Source organism: Dysidea avara, chromosome 7 (assembly GCF_963678975.1).
Source record: "Dysidea avara chromosome 7, odDysAvar1.4, whole genome shotgun sequence".
Classification (NCBI taxonomy): Eukaryota; Metazoa; Porifera; class Demospongiae; order Dictyoceratida; family Dysideidae; genus Dysidea; species Dysidea avara.
This window is the reverse complement of record NC_089278.1, coordinates 3,379,531-3,395,397: the sequence shown is the minus strand read 5'-3', so window position 1 is coordinate 3,395,397 and position 15,867 is coordinate 3,379,531. Positions and strand designations below refer to the sequence as shown.

Below are 15,867 nucleotides of genomic sequence, written 5' to 3'. Positions count from 1 at the left end.
CCAGGAAATTTTTTAGACTCCAGGCTCTGAGATTGAATATGAGGTGATTTTACAAGAACTAACTAGCTAAAGACTACTAGACTACAAGCTACTAACTGATAAGCTTACTGACAGTTTTAGCATGCAAAGCATGCCAAGCCATGGGGTCTGGGGAATTCTCCCAGGAAATTTTTGACTCTAAATATGAGAGTGATTTTAATTATCACAGTGCAATTATAATTTATTGGATCGTTGTATTATAGGGTAATTGCTGTATTAGGGCATCTCAAGTTTGAATTTTATAGCAAGCTTTCTACCACCTAGTACCCTATGCCAGAGTAGCCAGACTGATTTTTAACAGTAACAAATTTGCCTGCAGTTGACTGCTGTAATGTTGAACTTCCTTAAATGGCTAACCCTAGAAGACATATATTATTAATAGATTAAGCCATGCAATTCCACAAAATTGTTCATCAGCTCACTCCTTCCATACAACAGTTTTCCGGCTGATACATTACAGTGGAGCTGACGGGGATGGGGATGATAAACTGATGTTGATGAAGCTGTCTATGGTTGGATACTGTGTTGGTAAGAAATATGATGGTAGCTAGTTCAGTTTCTTTCCTATAATACTTTAACCACCTTGTCTTCAAACAATAAATAGTTTTATGTATAGCGCTGTTCTGATTCTTATTATAGTTATACATAAAACTATATAAAAGCTTTTCTCTGAGCATTTCAATTTTTGAATGTCTTGGGTAGTATGAGGAGCCCATATTGACATAATGGATGCACAGATGGTGCAGTTCTTTGGTATAGGGTATAATATTTCATTGCCAAAGTCATTAATTATCCTTTCCCTACCATGCACACAACACCCAGAAAGCCATTCAGTACCAGTGTAACATTATCACTGCTATCATGCAGTCTTGGGGTGACATGAAATGATGAAACTATAGTAACACATCCTCTGAACATATACCAGCTGGTGACAATAAGAAGCAGTGCATGATCACTGAAAGAATAAATTTTCCCCAAATAGTATATACCTTCCTAACAATTAAGATCACATTTCACCTTGATTTAAAGGGAAGTTTGTTATATGATCTATCAACTCATCAGCATACCAGAAATGAAAACTTTCAGTATAGCCATTACACTATACTAAATGTACATGAATATATATATATATATAAAATATTAATAAACAGTTGTCTTGTTTTTATCTTTCTTAGTAGACTGATCAGCCAGATGACAATTGTTCTCATCAGAGATACAAGGTACACGAACTTCACACAAATACAGATGTCCCATATCAGCAGCAAAACTCAGATTGAATACCATTATGGCTATTGTTCCAACCCTATCAAAATGTATCTTAAGTAACATATCTGCACAGAAGAACACTTATACTAATAAGCTGTCAAGCATTTAATACATTGTAGGCTTGAGTGTGATGGAACTATACCTAAATAATTTTTGTTGACTGATTATCAAAAGAACGTGCAGTACAATACACATAGATTGAATGCTATATAACTCCCTATTATTTACTTCTTTCGATTATCCTCAGCCAACTCTTTTCTATCTAAATGTACTGTTTTGTTAACTCATTTATCCACAGACTACAAGAATAACTGTACTTTAGCTGTATCCTGCATGTGTGCAATAACAGTATAGGTCATACTTACCATTCACAGATCGCAATCTGAATTGCATATTTATTCCAGTCTATGCCTGCAATGTATAAAAGTTAAGGAAACATCCAACAGACTATGCTATCATGTCACTGACATCAGATAGGTATACTGACTCAACTATATAATTAGATAACAAGATAGACAAGTACAGTCTATATGAAAACAAACATGTATAACAAACTAGCCACACCCTATTCTATGCAGAACCTAATTTTTGAGAATGCCCATGTAACGGTCTGGAGAACCTGGGCTGCATCCATGAATCTTACTGGAATTTGGATAGTCCAAAAGACTGCAGCATTACAGCTGACGTAACATATGGCTGCTAAAAACTTACTGAAACATACATGCAGCATTGCAGAATGATCACAATCTTGTAGTCACAGTACACAAAAATCATGAAAATTTACAGTCAGCGTTACAAGGAGCTTTACATGCAGCTGGAAACATATCAGGAATTGCACTGAATGAGATCGAGATTGCAAATTCCTGGCCTGGTCTGCCTTAGTACCAATGTAATCAGGACATAAATATGCATGCAACTCTATAATAGCTATAGACTAACTTGGTAGAGTAACATTGTCACAACTGCTCAGATGGGGCAAGTGCAGATCTTCACATAAATTCTTAGCAGCAACATATCCATGAAGTAAAGGAATTGTAGTTTTATGTATCAGTAATCTACATGAAAAGATTTATCTTTGGTATGGTAGGAACAGGGCTGTGCCAACAGGGGGGTTAGCAACTGGTGCATTTTGCCCTGGGCCCCACTTTGTAAGGGGCCCCAAGGGGGCCTCATACAGTAGTAGCTGCCCCATAACTACTTATCCACACATAGCTACAATAAAACGAACGTACAACAGTGTAAATTTCCCTGTAGACTCGAAGATACATAAGAAGCCTCTGTATAAGAGATACCATCCAAACTCAATGAGATCCATAGCAATGCAGTGCAGCAGTGGCAGCAAACCATTACTCATAATATCTTATAAGGTGCCTATATAGACAGTGTGACTTCTCCATAAGTTCAAAATACTCTAATAGAACAGTCACCCTATTACAGCAGTCAGGCAAATATTCAGTCATGGTAACTGTTAAAAATCAGTCTGGCATAGGGTACAAAAATTTCCTAGGTGGTATATATTTGGCAGAAAGCTTGCTGTAAAATTCAAACTTGAGATGCCCTAATATAGTAATCACCCTAATACAACAATCCAATAAATTATAATTGTACTGTGATAAATAATTAAAATCACTCTCCTATTTAATTTCAGAGTCTAATTTTCTTGAAGAATTCTCCCAGACCTCCTTGCTTGGCATGTGAAACTGTCAATAAGCTTATCAGTTAGTACAGCTTGTAGTCTAGTAGTTAGCTACCTAAGCTTGCTGTAAAATCACTCTCATATTCAATCTCAGAGAGTAGTTGGTTTGTAGTCTAGTAGCTATACCTAAGCTTGTTCTTGTAATGTCCTTTCATCTGCTTTTTCTTTATTGAAAATTATGGGTTATAGGGGTCCCACATTCTAAATTTGCCCTGCTGGGCCCTCTAAATGCTCTCGGCAGCCCTGGGTAGGAAGTTTAATACAATCAGTGGTGAGATAACCGTAACAATAAGAGGTTTAATTTCAGCTCGTGCACTTGTATACAGTCTAGCAGATTTTTGAATCGGTTCTATTATAGTATTTTACTGCTCTGTTAAGAGTATTTCTATTTCAACAGCTTTACTTTGACATCTCACTGATTGATAGAACAGTTTAGGCCTTTCCCCTTCTCTTTACATCTATTCATTGACCATGCATAGAGCTTCCTTACAATCTGCCTTTGCTCAAAATTAATCGTGGTGTCAGTCGTAGTATACATATAAAGGATACTCATGAAGACAAATGCTGTGAAAATCACTACTCCAAGTACAGCACACACTCTCTTGATAATAAGAGAAATGGTGCTGACGTTTGGCTCTGCACCAGAGTAGAAGGAGAACACCACCATGTAGATGATGTAGGATAGGTACATCATCACTGCTGCAACTGTATAGAGGTACGCAAAATGACAAGTGGTTTACTGATAGCTATTTTATCCTTACGGGAATGCACACTGATATTCTCTTTCTCGTTGACTACTCCCACTATTGACATTCCCACAGCTCCCATCATCCCAAGCAGCAGACCAAGTTTTGAATGAGAATATGACTTGTCCGCGTTGTATATTAAAATAGAGTCCATGGCAAGAAATACTGAACCGATCACCATTCCCAGTCTAAAGATGTACTTCTCTGGAGGGAGCACAGCGCAGTCGCTGATCATGGGTAGCCAGGCGGGAACATGGCCCAGTGACACTGCTATCCCGTAGCACACAAATATTGTACTCAACACGATGGTGGCACCTTGTACCACCCAGTAACGGAGAGATTCTTTCGCCAAAATCCACATTGCAAATTAGCCTCGTACCCAAACCCTACTGTTTCACGGGGGTGCCGCTTAGATTGTAAGTGGCTAATTTCACAACGCTTCAAGCCAGCTGGCGCCCCTACGCGTATAATTCCATAATAACCGTTGCCCCTTGCAACCTGAATTTCCCAGTATTATTACATTAGGTGATGATGCCTAAGGTAATTTTGAAAGGATATGTGTCATAAGATATGACGTTTTGAAATTTGTGGTTTTCCCATACATATCTATGTAAGAGGACTACAGTTGCCCCTTCTGGGCAATCACAAAAATGAAGGTAGCTATTTCAACATATGCAAAAACCAAAATTTCAAAAGTACATATATCTCAATATTACATAATTTGTAGGTGTGAATGTCAACAATAATCTCTCCAAGTTATAAATAGATAGTGTATATAGGTCATAAGGTATGACCATAGATACTACACCTTGAATCCCATGATTTGTGTAATTACTGAGAGGGGTAACTGTTGCCCCTTTCATTGACAATGTATGGGAAAATTGCAACTTCAAAATGTCATATCTCATGACTTATTTATGCTATCCTTTTAAAACTGACTTAAGACATTGACACCTATAGCTCACAGTACAAATAATGTAAAATTTTGGTTGCTAGGGGCAACGGTTGAACTTTTCATTATTATGAAATTTGTCTATTGGTTCCATACACTACTGGAAAGTATTTATTTATTGATTGATTAGCAAAACCCTTAGGGATAACATTCTAATGTACAATTATATTATTAAGTAAATAAGCACGACCTAAATGTGTCTGTGTCAATCTCATAAAGATCAGGATAGGGTAAGGAATTCCATTTAATGGTTGTCTTGGGGAAAAAGAAGTTTCGATAGATTTCTGTTCTTGATTGGTAGTGAGCTCTAATGTTTGGAAAGGATGGAGACGGCAAGTAGTGGTGCGGAACAATAAGTAGATTATTTACTAATTTAAATAAATGGATTAGTCCATTGTTTTTACATTGATCTTGTAGAGTTTGCCAAATTTAACTGATGTAGGATTTTGGTAATACTGTCGTGGTGGTCTCTTCATCATGGGTTGTTTGTGATAAACCGTGCAGCTCTGTGTTGGATCATTTCAAGTTGGTTGATTGCATTGTGAATTTGTGATGGTAAAGGTCCCAGATGGAGGAACAGTAATCAAGCATTGGTAAAACCAATTGTTTATAGCTACGCTGATTAAGATGTCTAGGAAGGTTGTACATATTACGTTTAAAGAATCCCAGTGTGCAATTGGCTTTGTGGCAGAGTGTTTCAATGTGAAGATGCCAGGATAGTTTGTGATCTAGTGTTATACCTAAATATGGATGTTGAGAAACAATAATATTAGTGTGGTGCCATTCATGGTGTATTCATAAGTATATCCATGCTATTACCATGGAATTCCCATGATTCCCTTGAAATACCCATGAAAGTTGCAGTAGGTATTTTTCATGGGTAATGAAATACCTATGAAATGCATGGAGCAAAATAATGTACCAATGAACAACCCACGAATGAGTAAGTTTTCATGGGTTTGTATGTAGCCCTATGTACAACCTATGAAAAACCTGTGAAATCACACCAATGAAAAATGTGTGGAGAAAGCCTATATGAAATACATACATAGGCTTTCCACAGGATTTTCATTGGTGTGATTTCACAGGTTCGTTTTCATGGTATACACAAACCCATGAAAACTTACTCATTCATGGGTCATTCACAGGTACAATATTTTACCCCAGCATTTCATACCCATGAAAAAAATTAGCAGGATTATGGGAATTTTATGGTAACAGCATAGATTATTATCCAGTAGTGATAGATAGTAGAGGGTGCGTTATACTGTCTAAGGAATAATTTCTCACGATCAGTAGTCCAAAGTTAGGTTAGGTTAGGGTTCAGCTTTAGCTAATATAAATTCAGCCATGATTCTTTAATATAGGCTAGATATTTTGTAAGTGCCCCCCCGGCATTGTAAGTGCCCCCTTGGCATTGTAAGTGCCCCCCCTTGGCACTTACCATAGATATTTATACCCGTGCCTAATTAAAGACATGCATTATTACACTTGAGAGAATACAGAGACGTGCCACCAAGTATATCCTGAATGATTACACATCAGATTACAGACTACGACTATAAACTATAACTACTTCTGCTGATGTATACTCTTGATTATTATGATCTACTTTTTATGTGAAATCTCTAAAACAGCCAATTAAGTGATCATTTTAATATTCTGAATTATGTAGCCTTCTCTAATAGTAGGACAGGATCACCTACAGCTCACAAGTTGCTTCACAATTATTCATCAAATAATAAAATTCGAAATTTCAATTTCAATTGCCTCCCTAGACTTTGGAATGCTCTTCCCCCTATCAACACTGAACTATACATTTCAACACAATCAAATCAATAATTTACAAGCATTTGTGGAACCATTTTATAGAACACTTCAATCCAAGTAGTTCATGCACTTGCCCTTGTTATAATTGCTGCAACATTGCTCCTACCCCTGATTTTAATTAAGTATTATGATGTAATTCAATTTTTTTTTCTGGCTGCTAGCACGGGTGCTAGCAAACCATCAGTGCAATATGTAAAATCTAATATTATCCTCTTTACTATAATTGTACCATGCCTTGCACTGTAACTATTACTTATGAACTCTTGCTATCACGTACTATACTGTAGTTTACTAAACTATATACCTGTCATTCAAATAGAACTTTTACTCAGAAACACTTTATAGCTATACAACAGTTTTCCGGCTGATACATTACAGTGGAGCTGACGGGGATGGGGATGATAAACTGATGTTGATGAAGCTGTCTATGGTTGGATACTGTGTTGGTAAGAAATATGATGGTAGCTAGTTCAGTTTCTTTCCTATAATACTTTAACCACCTTGTCTTCAAACAATAAATAGTTTTATGTATAGCGCTGTTCTGATTCTTATTATAGTTATACATAAAACTATATAAAAGCTTTTCTCTGAGCATTTCAATTTTTGAATGTCATGGGTAGTATGAGGAGCCCATATTGACATAATGGATGCACAGATGGTGCAGTTCTTTGGTATAGGGTATAATATTTCATTGCCAAAGTCATTAATTATCCTTTCCCTACCACACAACACCCAGAAAGCCATTCAGTACCAGTGTAACATTATCACTGCTATCATGCAGTCTTGGGGTGACATGAAATGATGAAACTATAGTAACACATCCTCTGAACATATACCAGCTGGTGACAATAAGAAGCAGTGCATGATCACTGAAAGAATAAATTTTCCCCAAATAGTATATACCTTCCTAACAATTAAGATCACATTTCACCTTGATTTAAAGGGAAGTTTGTTATATGATCTATCAACTCATCAGCATACCAGAAATGAGAACTTTCAGTATAGCCATTACACTATACTAAATGTACATGAATATATATATATATATATATAATATTAATAAACAGTTGTCTTGTTTTTATCTTTCTTAGTAGACTGATCAGCCAGATGACAATTGTTCTCATCAGAGATACAAGGTACACGAACTTCACACAAATACAGATGTCCCATATCAGCAGCAAAACTCAGATTGAATACCATTATGGCTATTGTTCCAACCCTATCAAAATGTATCTTAAGTAACATATCTGCACAGAAGAACACTTATACTAATAAGCTGTCAAGCATTTAATACATTGTAGGCTTGAGTGTGATGGAGCTATACCTAAATAATTTTTGTTGACTGATTATCAAAAGAACGTGCAGTACAATACACATAGATTGAATGCTATATAACTCCCTATTATTTACTTCTTTCGATTATCCTCAGCCAACTCTTTTCTATCTAAATGTACTGTTTTGTTAACTCATTTATCCACAGACTACAAGAATAACTGTACTTTAGCTGTATCCTGCATGTGTGCAATAACAGTATAGGTCATACTTACCATTCACAGATCGCAATCTGAATTGCATATTTATTCCAGTCTATGCCTGCAATGTATAAAAGTTAAGGAAACATCCAACAGACTATGCTATCATGTCACTGACATCAGATAGGTATACTGACTCAACTATATAATTAGATAACAAGATAGACAAGTACAGTCTATATGAAAACAAACATGTATAACAAACTAGCCACACCCTATTCTATGCAGAACCTAATTTTTGAGAATGCCCATGTAACGGTCTGGAGAACCTGGGCTGCATCCATGAATCTTACTGGAATTTGGATAGTCCAAAAGACTGCAGCATTACAGCTGACGTAACATATGGCTGCTAAAAACTTACTGAAACATACATGCAGCATTGCAGAATGATCACAATCTTGTAGTCACAGTACACAAAAATCATGAAAATTTACAGTCAGCGTTACAAGGAGCTTTACATGCAGCTGGAAACATATCAGGAATTGCACTGAATGAGATCGAGATTGCAAATTCCTGGCCTGGTCTGCCTTAGTACCAATGTAATCAGGACATAAATATGCATGCAACTCTATAATAGCTATAGACTAACTTGGTAGAGTAACATTGTCACAACTGCTCAGATGGGGCAAGTGCAGATCTTCACATAAATTCTTAGCAGCAACATATCCATGAAGTAAAGGAATTGTAGTTTTATGTATCAGTAATCTACATGAAAAGATTTATCTTTGGTATGGTAGGAACAGGGCTGTGCCAACAGGGGGGTTAGCAACTGGTGCATTTTGCCCTGGGCCCCACTTTGTAAGGGGCCCCAAGGGGGCCTCATACAGTAGTAGCTGCCCCATAGCTACTTATCCACACATAGCTACAATAAAACGAACGTACAACAGTGTAAATTTCCCTGTAGACTCGAAGATACATAAGAAGCCTCTGTATAAGAGATACCATCCAAACTCAATGAGATCCATAGCAATGCAGTGCAGCAGTGGCAGCAAACCATTACTCATAATATCTTATAAGGTGCCTATATAGACAGTGTGACTTCTCCATAAGTTCAAAATACTCTAATAGAACAGTCACCCTATTACAGCAGTCAGGCAAATATTCAGTCATGGTAACTGTTAAAAATCAGTCTGGCATAGGGTACAAAAATTTCCTAGGTGGTATATATTTGGCAGAAAGCTTGCTGTAAAATTCAAACTTGAGATGCCCTAATATAGTAATCACCCTAATACAACAATCCAATAAATTATAATTGTACTGTGATAAATAATTAAAATCACTCTCCTATTTAATTTCAGAGTCTAATTTTCTTGAAGAATTCTCCCAGACCTCCTTGCTTGGCATGTGAAACTGTCAATAAGCTTATCAGTTAGTACAGCTTGTAGTCTAGTAGTTAGCTACCTAAGCTTGCTGTAAAATCACTCTCATATTCAATCTCAGAGAGTAGTTGGTTTGTAGTCTAGTAGCTATACCTAAGCTTGTTCTTGTAATGTCCTTTCATCTGCTTTTTCTTTATTGAAAATTATGGGTTATAGGGGTCCCACATTCTAAATTTGCCCTGCTGGGCCCTCTAAATGCTCTCGGCAGCCCTGGGTAGGAAGTTTAATACAATCAGTGGTGAGATAACCGTAACAATAAGAGGTTTAATTTCAGCTCGTGCACTTGTATACAGTCTAGCAGATTTTTGAATCGGTTCTATTATAGTATTTTACTGCTCTGTTAAGAGTATTTCTATTTCAACAGCTTTACTTTGACATCTCACTGATTGATAGAACAGTTTAGGCCTTTCCCCTTCTCTTTACATCTATTCATTGACCATGCATAGAGCTTCCTTACAATCTGCCTTTGCTCAAAATTAATCGTGGTGTCAGTCGTAGTATACATATAAAGGATACTCATGAAGACAAATGCTGTGAAAATCACTACTCCAAGTACAGCACACACTCTCTTGATAATAAGAGAAATGGTGCTGACGTTTGGCTCTGCACCAGAGTAGAAGGAGAACACCACCATGTAGATGATGTAGGATAGGTACATCATCACTGCTGCAACTGTATAGAGGTACGCAAAATGACAAGTGGTTTACTGATAGCTATTTTATCCTTACGGGAATGCACACTGATATTCTCTTTCTCGTTGACTACTCCCACTATTGACATTCCCACAGCTCCCATCATCCCAAGCAGCAGACCAAGTTTTGAATGAGAATATGACTTGTCCGCGTTGTATATTAAAATAGAGTCCATGGCAAGAAATACTGAACCGATCACCATTCCCAGTCTAAAGATGTACTTCTCTGGAGGGAGCACAGCGCAGTCGCTGATCATGGGTAGCCAGGCGGGAACATGGCCCAGTGACACTGCTATCCCGTAGCACACAAATATTGTACTCAACACGATGGTGGCACCTTGTACCACCCAGTAACGGAGAGATTCTTTCGCCAAAATCCACATTGCAAATTAGCCTCGTACCCAAACCCTACTGTTTCACGGGGGTGCCGCTTAGATTGTAAGTGGCTAATTTCACAACGCTTCAAGCCAGCTGGCGCCCCTACGCGTATAATTCCATAATAACCGTTGCCCCTTGCAACCTGAATTTCCCAGTATTATTACATTAGGTGATGATGCCTAAGGTAATTTTGAAAGGATATGTGTCATAAGATATGACGTTTTGAAATTTGTGGTTTTCCCATACATATCTATGTAAGAGGACTACAGTTGCCCCTTCTGGGCAATCACAAAAATGAAGGTAGCTATTTCAACATATGCAAAAACCAAAATTTCAAAAGTACATATATCTCAATATTACATAATTTGTAGGTGTGAATGTCAACAATAATCTCTCCAAGTTATAAATAGATAGTGTATATAGGTCATAAGGTATGACCATAGATACTACACCTTGAATCCCATGATTTGTGTAATTACTGAGAGGGGTAACTGTTGCCCCTCTCATTGACAATGTATGGGAAAATTGCAACTTCAAAATGTCATATCTCATGACTTATTTATGCTATCCTTTTAAAACTGACTTAAGACATTGACACCTATAGCTCACAGTACAAATAATGTAAAATTTTGGTTGCTAGGGGCAACGGTTGAACTTTTCATTATTATGAAATTTGTCTATTGGTTCCATACACTACTGGAAAGTATTTATTTATTGATTGATTAGCAAAACCCTTAGGGATAACATTCTAATGTACAATTATATTATTAAGTAAATAAGCACGACCTAAATGTGTCTGTGTCAATCTCATAAAGATCAGGATAGGGTAAGGAATTCCATTTAATGGTTGTCTTGGGGAAAAAGAAGTTTCGATAGATTTCTGTTCTTGATTGGTAGTGAGCTCTAATGTTTGGAAAGGATGGAGACGGCAAGTAGTGGTGCGGAACAATAAGTAGATTATTTACTAATTTAAATAAATGGATTAGTCCATTGTTTTTACATTGATCTTGTAGAGTTTGCCAAATTTAACTGATGTAGGATTTTGGTAATACTGTCGTGGTGGTCTCTTCATCATGGGTTGTTTGTGATAAACCGTGCAGCTCTGTGTTGGATCATTTCAAGTTGGTTGATTGCATTGTGAATTTGTGATGGTAAAGGTCCCAGATGGAGGAACAGTAATCAAGCATTGGTAAAACCAATTGTTTATAGCTACGCTGATTAAGATGTCTAGGAAGGTTGTACATATTACGTTTAAAGAATCCCAGTGTGCAATTGGCTTTGTGGCAGAGTGTTTCAATGTGAAGATGCCAGGATAGTTTGTGATCTAGTGTTATACCTAAATATGGATGTTGAGAAACAATAATATTAGTGTGGTGCCATTCATGGTGTATTCATAAGTATATCCATGCTATTACCATGGAATTCCCATGATTCCCTTGAAATACCCATGAAAGTTGCAGTAGGTATTTTTCATGGGTAATGAAATACCTATGAAATGCATGGAGCAAAATAATGTACCAATGAACAACCCACGAATGAGTAAGTTTTCATGGGTTTGTATGTAGCCCTATGTACAACCTATGAAAAACCTGTGAAATCACACCAATGAAAAATGTGTGGAGAAAGCCTATATGAAATACATACATAGGCTTTCCACAGGATTTTCATTGGTGTGATTTCACAGGTTCGTTTTCATGGTATACACAAACCCATGAAAACTTACTCATTCATGGGTCATTCACAGGTACAATATTTTACCCCAGCATTTCATACCCATGAAAAAAATTAGCAGGATTATGGGAATTTTATGGTAACAGCATAGATTATTATCCAGTAGTGATAGATAGTAGAGGGTGCGTTATACTGTCTAAGGAATAATTTCTCACGATCAGTAGTCCAAAGTTAGGTTAGGTTAGGGTTCAGCTTTAGCTAATATAAATTCAGCCATGATTCTTTAATATAGGCTAGATATTTTGTAAGTGCCCCCCCGGCATTGTAAGTGCCCCCTTGGCATTGTAAGTGCCCCCCCTTGGCACTTACCATAGATATTTATACCCGTGCCTAATTAAAGACATGCATTATTACACTTGAGAGAATACAGAGACGTGCCACCAAGTATATCCTGAATGATTACACATCAGATTACAGACTACGACTATAAACTATAACTACTTCTGCTGATGTATACTCTTGATTATTATGATCTACTTTTTATGTGAAATCTCTAAAACAGCCAATTAAGTGATCATTTTAATATTCTGAATTATGTAGCCTTCTCTAATAGTAGGACAGGATCACCTACAGCTCACAAGTTGCTTCACAATTATTCATCAAATAATAAAATTCGAAATTTCAATTTCAATTGCCTCCCTAGACTTTGGAATGCTCTTCCCCCTATCAACACTGAACTATACATTTCAACACAATCAAATCAATAATTTACAAGCATTTGTGGAACCATTTTATAGAACACTTCAATCCAAGTAGTTCATGCACTTGCCCTTGTTATAATTGCTGCAACATTGCTCCTACCCCTGATTTTAATTAAGTATTATGATGTAATTCAATTTTTTTTTCTGGCTGCTAGCACGGGTGCTAGCAAACCATCAGTGCAATATGTAAAATCTAATATTATCCTCTTTACTATAATTGTACCATGCCTTGCACTGTAACTATTACTTATGAACTCTTGCTATCACGTACTATACTGTAGTTTACTAAACTATATACCTGTCATTCAAATAGAACTTTTACTCAGAAACACTTTATAGCTATACAACAGTTTTCCGGCTGATACATTACAGTGGAGCTGACGGGGATGGGGATGATAAACTGATGTTGATGAAGCTGTCTATGGTTGGATACTGTGTTGGTAAGAAATATGATGGTAGCTAGTTCAGTTTCTTTCCTATAATACTTTAACCACCTTGTCTTCAAACAATAAATAGTTTTATGTATAGCGCTGTTCTGATTCTTATTATAGTTATACATAAAACTATATAAAAGCTTTTCTCTGAGCATTTCAATTTTTGAATGTCTTGGGTAGTATGAGGAGCCCATATTGACATAATGGATGCACAGATGGTGCAGTTCTTTGGTATAGGGTATAATATTTCATTGCCAAAGTCATTATCCTTTCCCTACCATGCACACAACACCCAGAAAGCCATTCAGTACCAGTGTAACATTATCACTGCTATCATGCAGTCTTGGGGTGACATGAAATGATGAAACTATAGTAACACATCCTCTGAACATATACCAGCTGGTGACAATAAGAAGCAGTGCATGATCACTGAAAGAATAAATTTTCCCCAAATAGTATATACCTTCCTAACAATTAAGATCACATTTCACCTTGATTTAAAGGGAAGTTTGTTATATGATCTATCAACTCATCAGCATACCAGAAATGAAAACTTTCAGTATAGCCATTACACTATACTAAATGTACATGAATATATATATATATATAAAATATTAATAAACAGTTGTCTTGTTTTTATCTTTCTTAGTAGACTGATCAGCCAGATGACAATTGTTCTCATCAGAGATACAAGGTACACGAACTTCACACAAATACAGATGTCCCATATCAGCAGCAAAACTCAGATTGAATACCATTATGGCTATTGTTCCAACCCTATCAAAATGTATCTTAAGTAACATATCTGCACAGAAGAACACTTATACTAATAAGCTGTCAAGCATTTAATACATTGTAGGCTTGAGTGTGATGGAGCTATACCTAAATAATTTTTGTTGACTGATTATCAAAAGAACGTGCAGTACAATACACATAGACTGAATGCTATATAACTCCCTATTATTTACTTCTTTCGATTATCCTCAGCCAACTCTTTTCTATCTAAATGTACTGTTTTGTTAACTCATTTATCCACAGACTACAAGAATAACTGTATTTTAGCTGTATCCTGCATGTGTGCAATAACAGTATAGGTAATACTTACCATTCACAGATCGCAATCTGAATTGCATATTTTATTCCAGTCTATGCCTGCAATGTATAAAAGTTAAGGAAACATCCAACAGACTATGCTATCATGTCACTGACATCAGATAGGTATACTGACTCAACTATATAATTAGATAACAAGATAGACAAGTACAGTCTATATGAAAACAAACATGTATAACAAACTAGCCACACCCTATTCTATGCAGAACCTAATTTTTGAGAATGCCCATGTAACGGTCTGGAGAACCTGGCTGCATCCATGAATCTTACTGGAATTTGGATAGTCCAAAAGACTGCAGCATTACAGCTGACGTAACATATGGCTGCTGAAAACTTACTGAAACATACATGCAGCATTGCAGAATGATCACAATCTTGTAGTCACAGTACACAAAAATCATGAAAATTTACAGTCAGCGTTACAAGGAAGCTTTACATGCAGCTGGAAACATATCAGGAATTGCACTGAATGAGATCGAGATTGCAAATTCCTGGCCTGGTCTGCCTTAGTACCAATGTAATCAGGACATAAATATGCATGCAACTCTATAATAGCTATAGACTAACTTGGTAGAGTAACATTGTCACAACTGCTCAGATGGGGCAAGTGCAGATCTTCACATAAATTCTTAGCAGCAACATATCCATGAAGTAAAGGAATTGTAGTTTTATGTATCAGTAATCTACATGAAAAGATTTATCTTTGGTATGGTAGGAACAGGGCTGTGCCAACAGGGGGGTTAGCAACTGGTGCATTTTGCCCTGGGGCCCCACTTTGTAAGGGGCCCCAAGGGGGGCCTCATACAGTAGTAGCTGCCCCATAGCTACTTATCCACACATAGCTACAATAAAACGAACGTACAACAGTGTAAATTTCCCTGTAGACTCGAAGATACATAAGAAGCCTCTGTATAAGAGATACCATCCAAACTCAATGAGATCCATAGCAATGCAGTGCAGCAGTGGCAGCAAACCATTACTCATAATATCTTATAAGGTGCCTATATAGACAGTGTGACTTCTCCATAAGTTCAAAATACTCTAATAGAACAGTCACCCTATTACAGCAGTCAGGAAATATTCAGTCATGGTAACTGTTAAAAATCAGTCTGGCATAGGGTACAAAATTTCCTAGGTGGTATATATTTGGCAGAAAGCTTGCTGTAAAATTCAAACTTGAGATGCCCTAATATAGTAATCACCCTAATACAACAATCCAATAAATTATAATTGTACTGTGATAAATAATTAAAATCACTCTTCTATTTAATTTCAGAGTCTAATTTTCTTGAAGAATTCTCCAGACCTCCTTGCTTGGCATGTGAAACTGTCAATAAGCTTATCAGTTAGTACAGCTTGTAGTCTAGTAGTTAGCTACC

General features: G+C 36.7%; 3 protein-coding genes across 3 annotated transcripts in view; all 3 read right to left on the bottom strand.

Annotated features, from left to right (window-relative positions):
* Positions 1-1,061: 1,061 nt before the first annotated feature.
* Positions 1,062-4,245, bottom strand: LOC136260996 (DNA damage-regulated autophagy modulator protein 1-like). The gene is made up of 4 exons (XM_066054955.1): positions 3,763-4,245; positions 3,551-3,706; positions 1,671-1,716; positions 1,062-1,342 (listed from the first exon to the last, which is right to left on the bottom strand). Exons 1-4 carry the CDS (start codon positions 4,106-4,108, stop codon positions 1,180-1,182), a joined length of 711 nt encoding a protein of 236 aa, XP_065911027.1. The 5' UTR covers positions 4,109-4,245; the 3' UTR covers positions 1,062-1,179.
* Positions 4,246-7,476: 3,231 nt separating this feature from the next.
* Positions 7,477-10,668, bottom strand: LOC136260995 (DNA damage-regulated autophagy modulator protein 1-like). Its single transcript, XM_066054954.1, has 4 exons — positions 10,169-10,668; positions 9,957-10,112; positions 8,077-8,122; positions 7,477-7,748 (listed from the first exon to the last, which is right to left on the bottom strand). Exons 1-4 carry the CDS (start codon positions 10,512-10,514, stop codon positions 7,586-7,588), a joined length of 711 nt encoding a protein of 236 aa, XP_065911026.1. The 5' UTR covers positions 10,515-10,668; the 3' UTR covers positions 7,477-7,585.
* A 3,190-nt stretch (positions 10,669-13,858) lies between these two features.
* LOC136260997 (DNA damage-regulated autophagy modulator protein 1-like) overlaps positions 13,859-15,867 on the bottom strand; it is a 10,832-nt gene continuing 8,823 nt past the window's right edge. Inside the window, exon 4 of the mRNA XM_066054956.1 lies at positions 13,859-14,152. Coding sequence (XP_065911028.1) covers positions 13,990-14,152 — 163 coding nt within the window. The 3' untranslated portion in view covers positions 13,859-13,989. The remainder of the gene's footprint in view (positions 14,153-15,867) is intronic.

Excerpts from the sequence above, each read along its gene's own strand:
- LOC136260995 (XM_066054954.1), bottom strand. The coding sequence starts at position 10,514 with ATGTGGATTTTGGCGAAAGAATCTCTCCGTTACTGGGTGGTACAAGGT. Across the intron at positions 10,113-10,168 it reads GAATATCAGTGTGCATTCCC|TTGCAGCAGTGATGATGTAC; the intron begins GTAAGGATAAAA and ends ACCTCTATACAG. Across the intron at positions 8,123-9,956 it reads CACAGCATTTGTCTTCATGA|GCATAGACTGGAATAAATAT; the intron begins GTATCCTTTATA and ends TATACATTGCAG.
- LOC136260996 (XM_066054955.1), bottom strand. The coding sequence starts at position 4,108 with ATGTGGATTTTGGCGAAAGAATCTCTCCGTTACTGGGTGGTACAAGGT. Across the intron at positions 1,717-3,550 it reads CACAGCATTTGTCTTCATGA|GCATAGACTGGAATAAATAT; the intron begins GTATCCTTTATA and ends TATACATTGCAG. Across the intron at positions 1,343-1,670 it reads CAGATTGCGATCTGTGAATG|GGTTGGAACAATAGCCATAA; the intron begins GTAAGTATGACC and ends ACATTTTGATAG.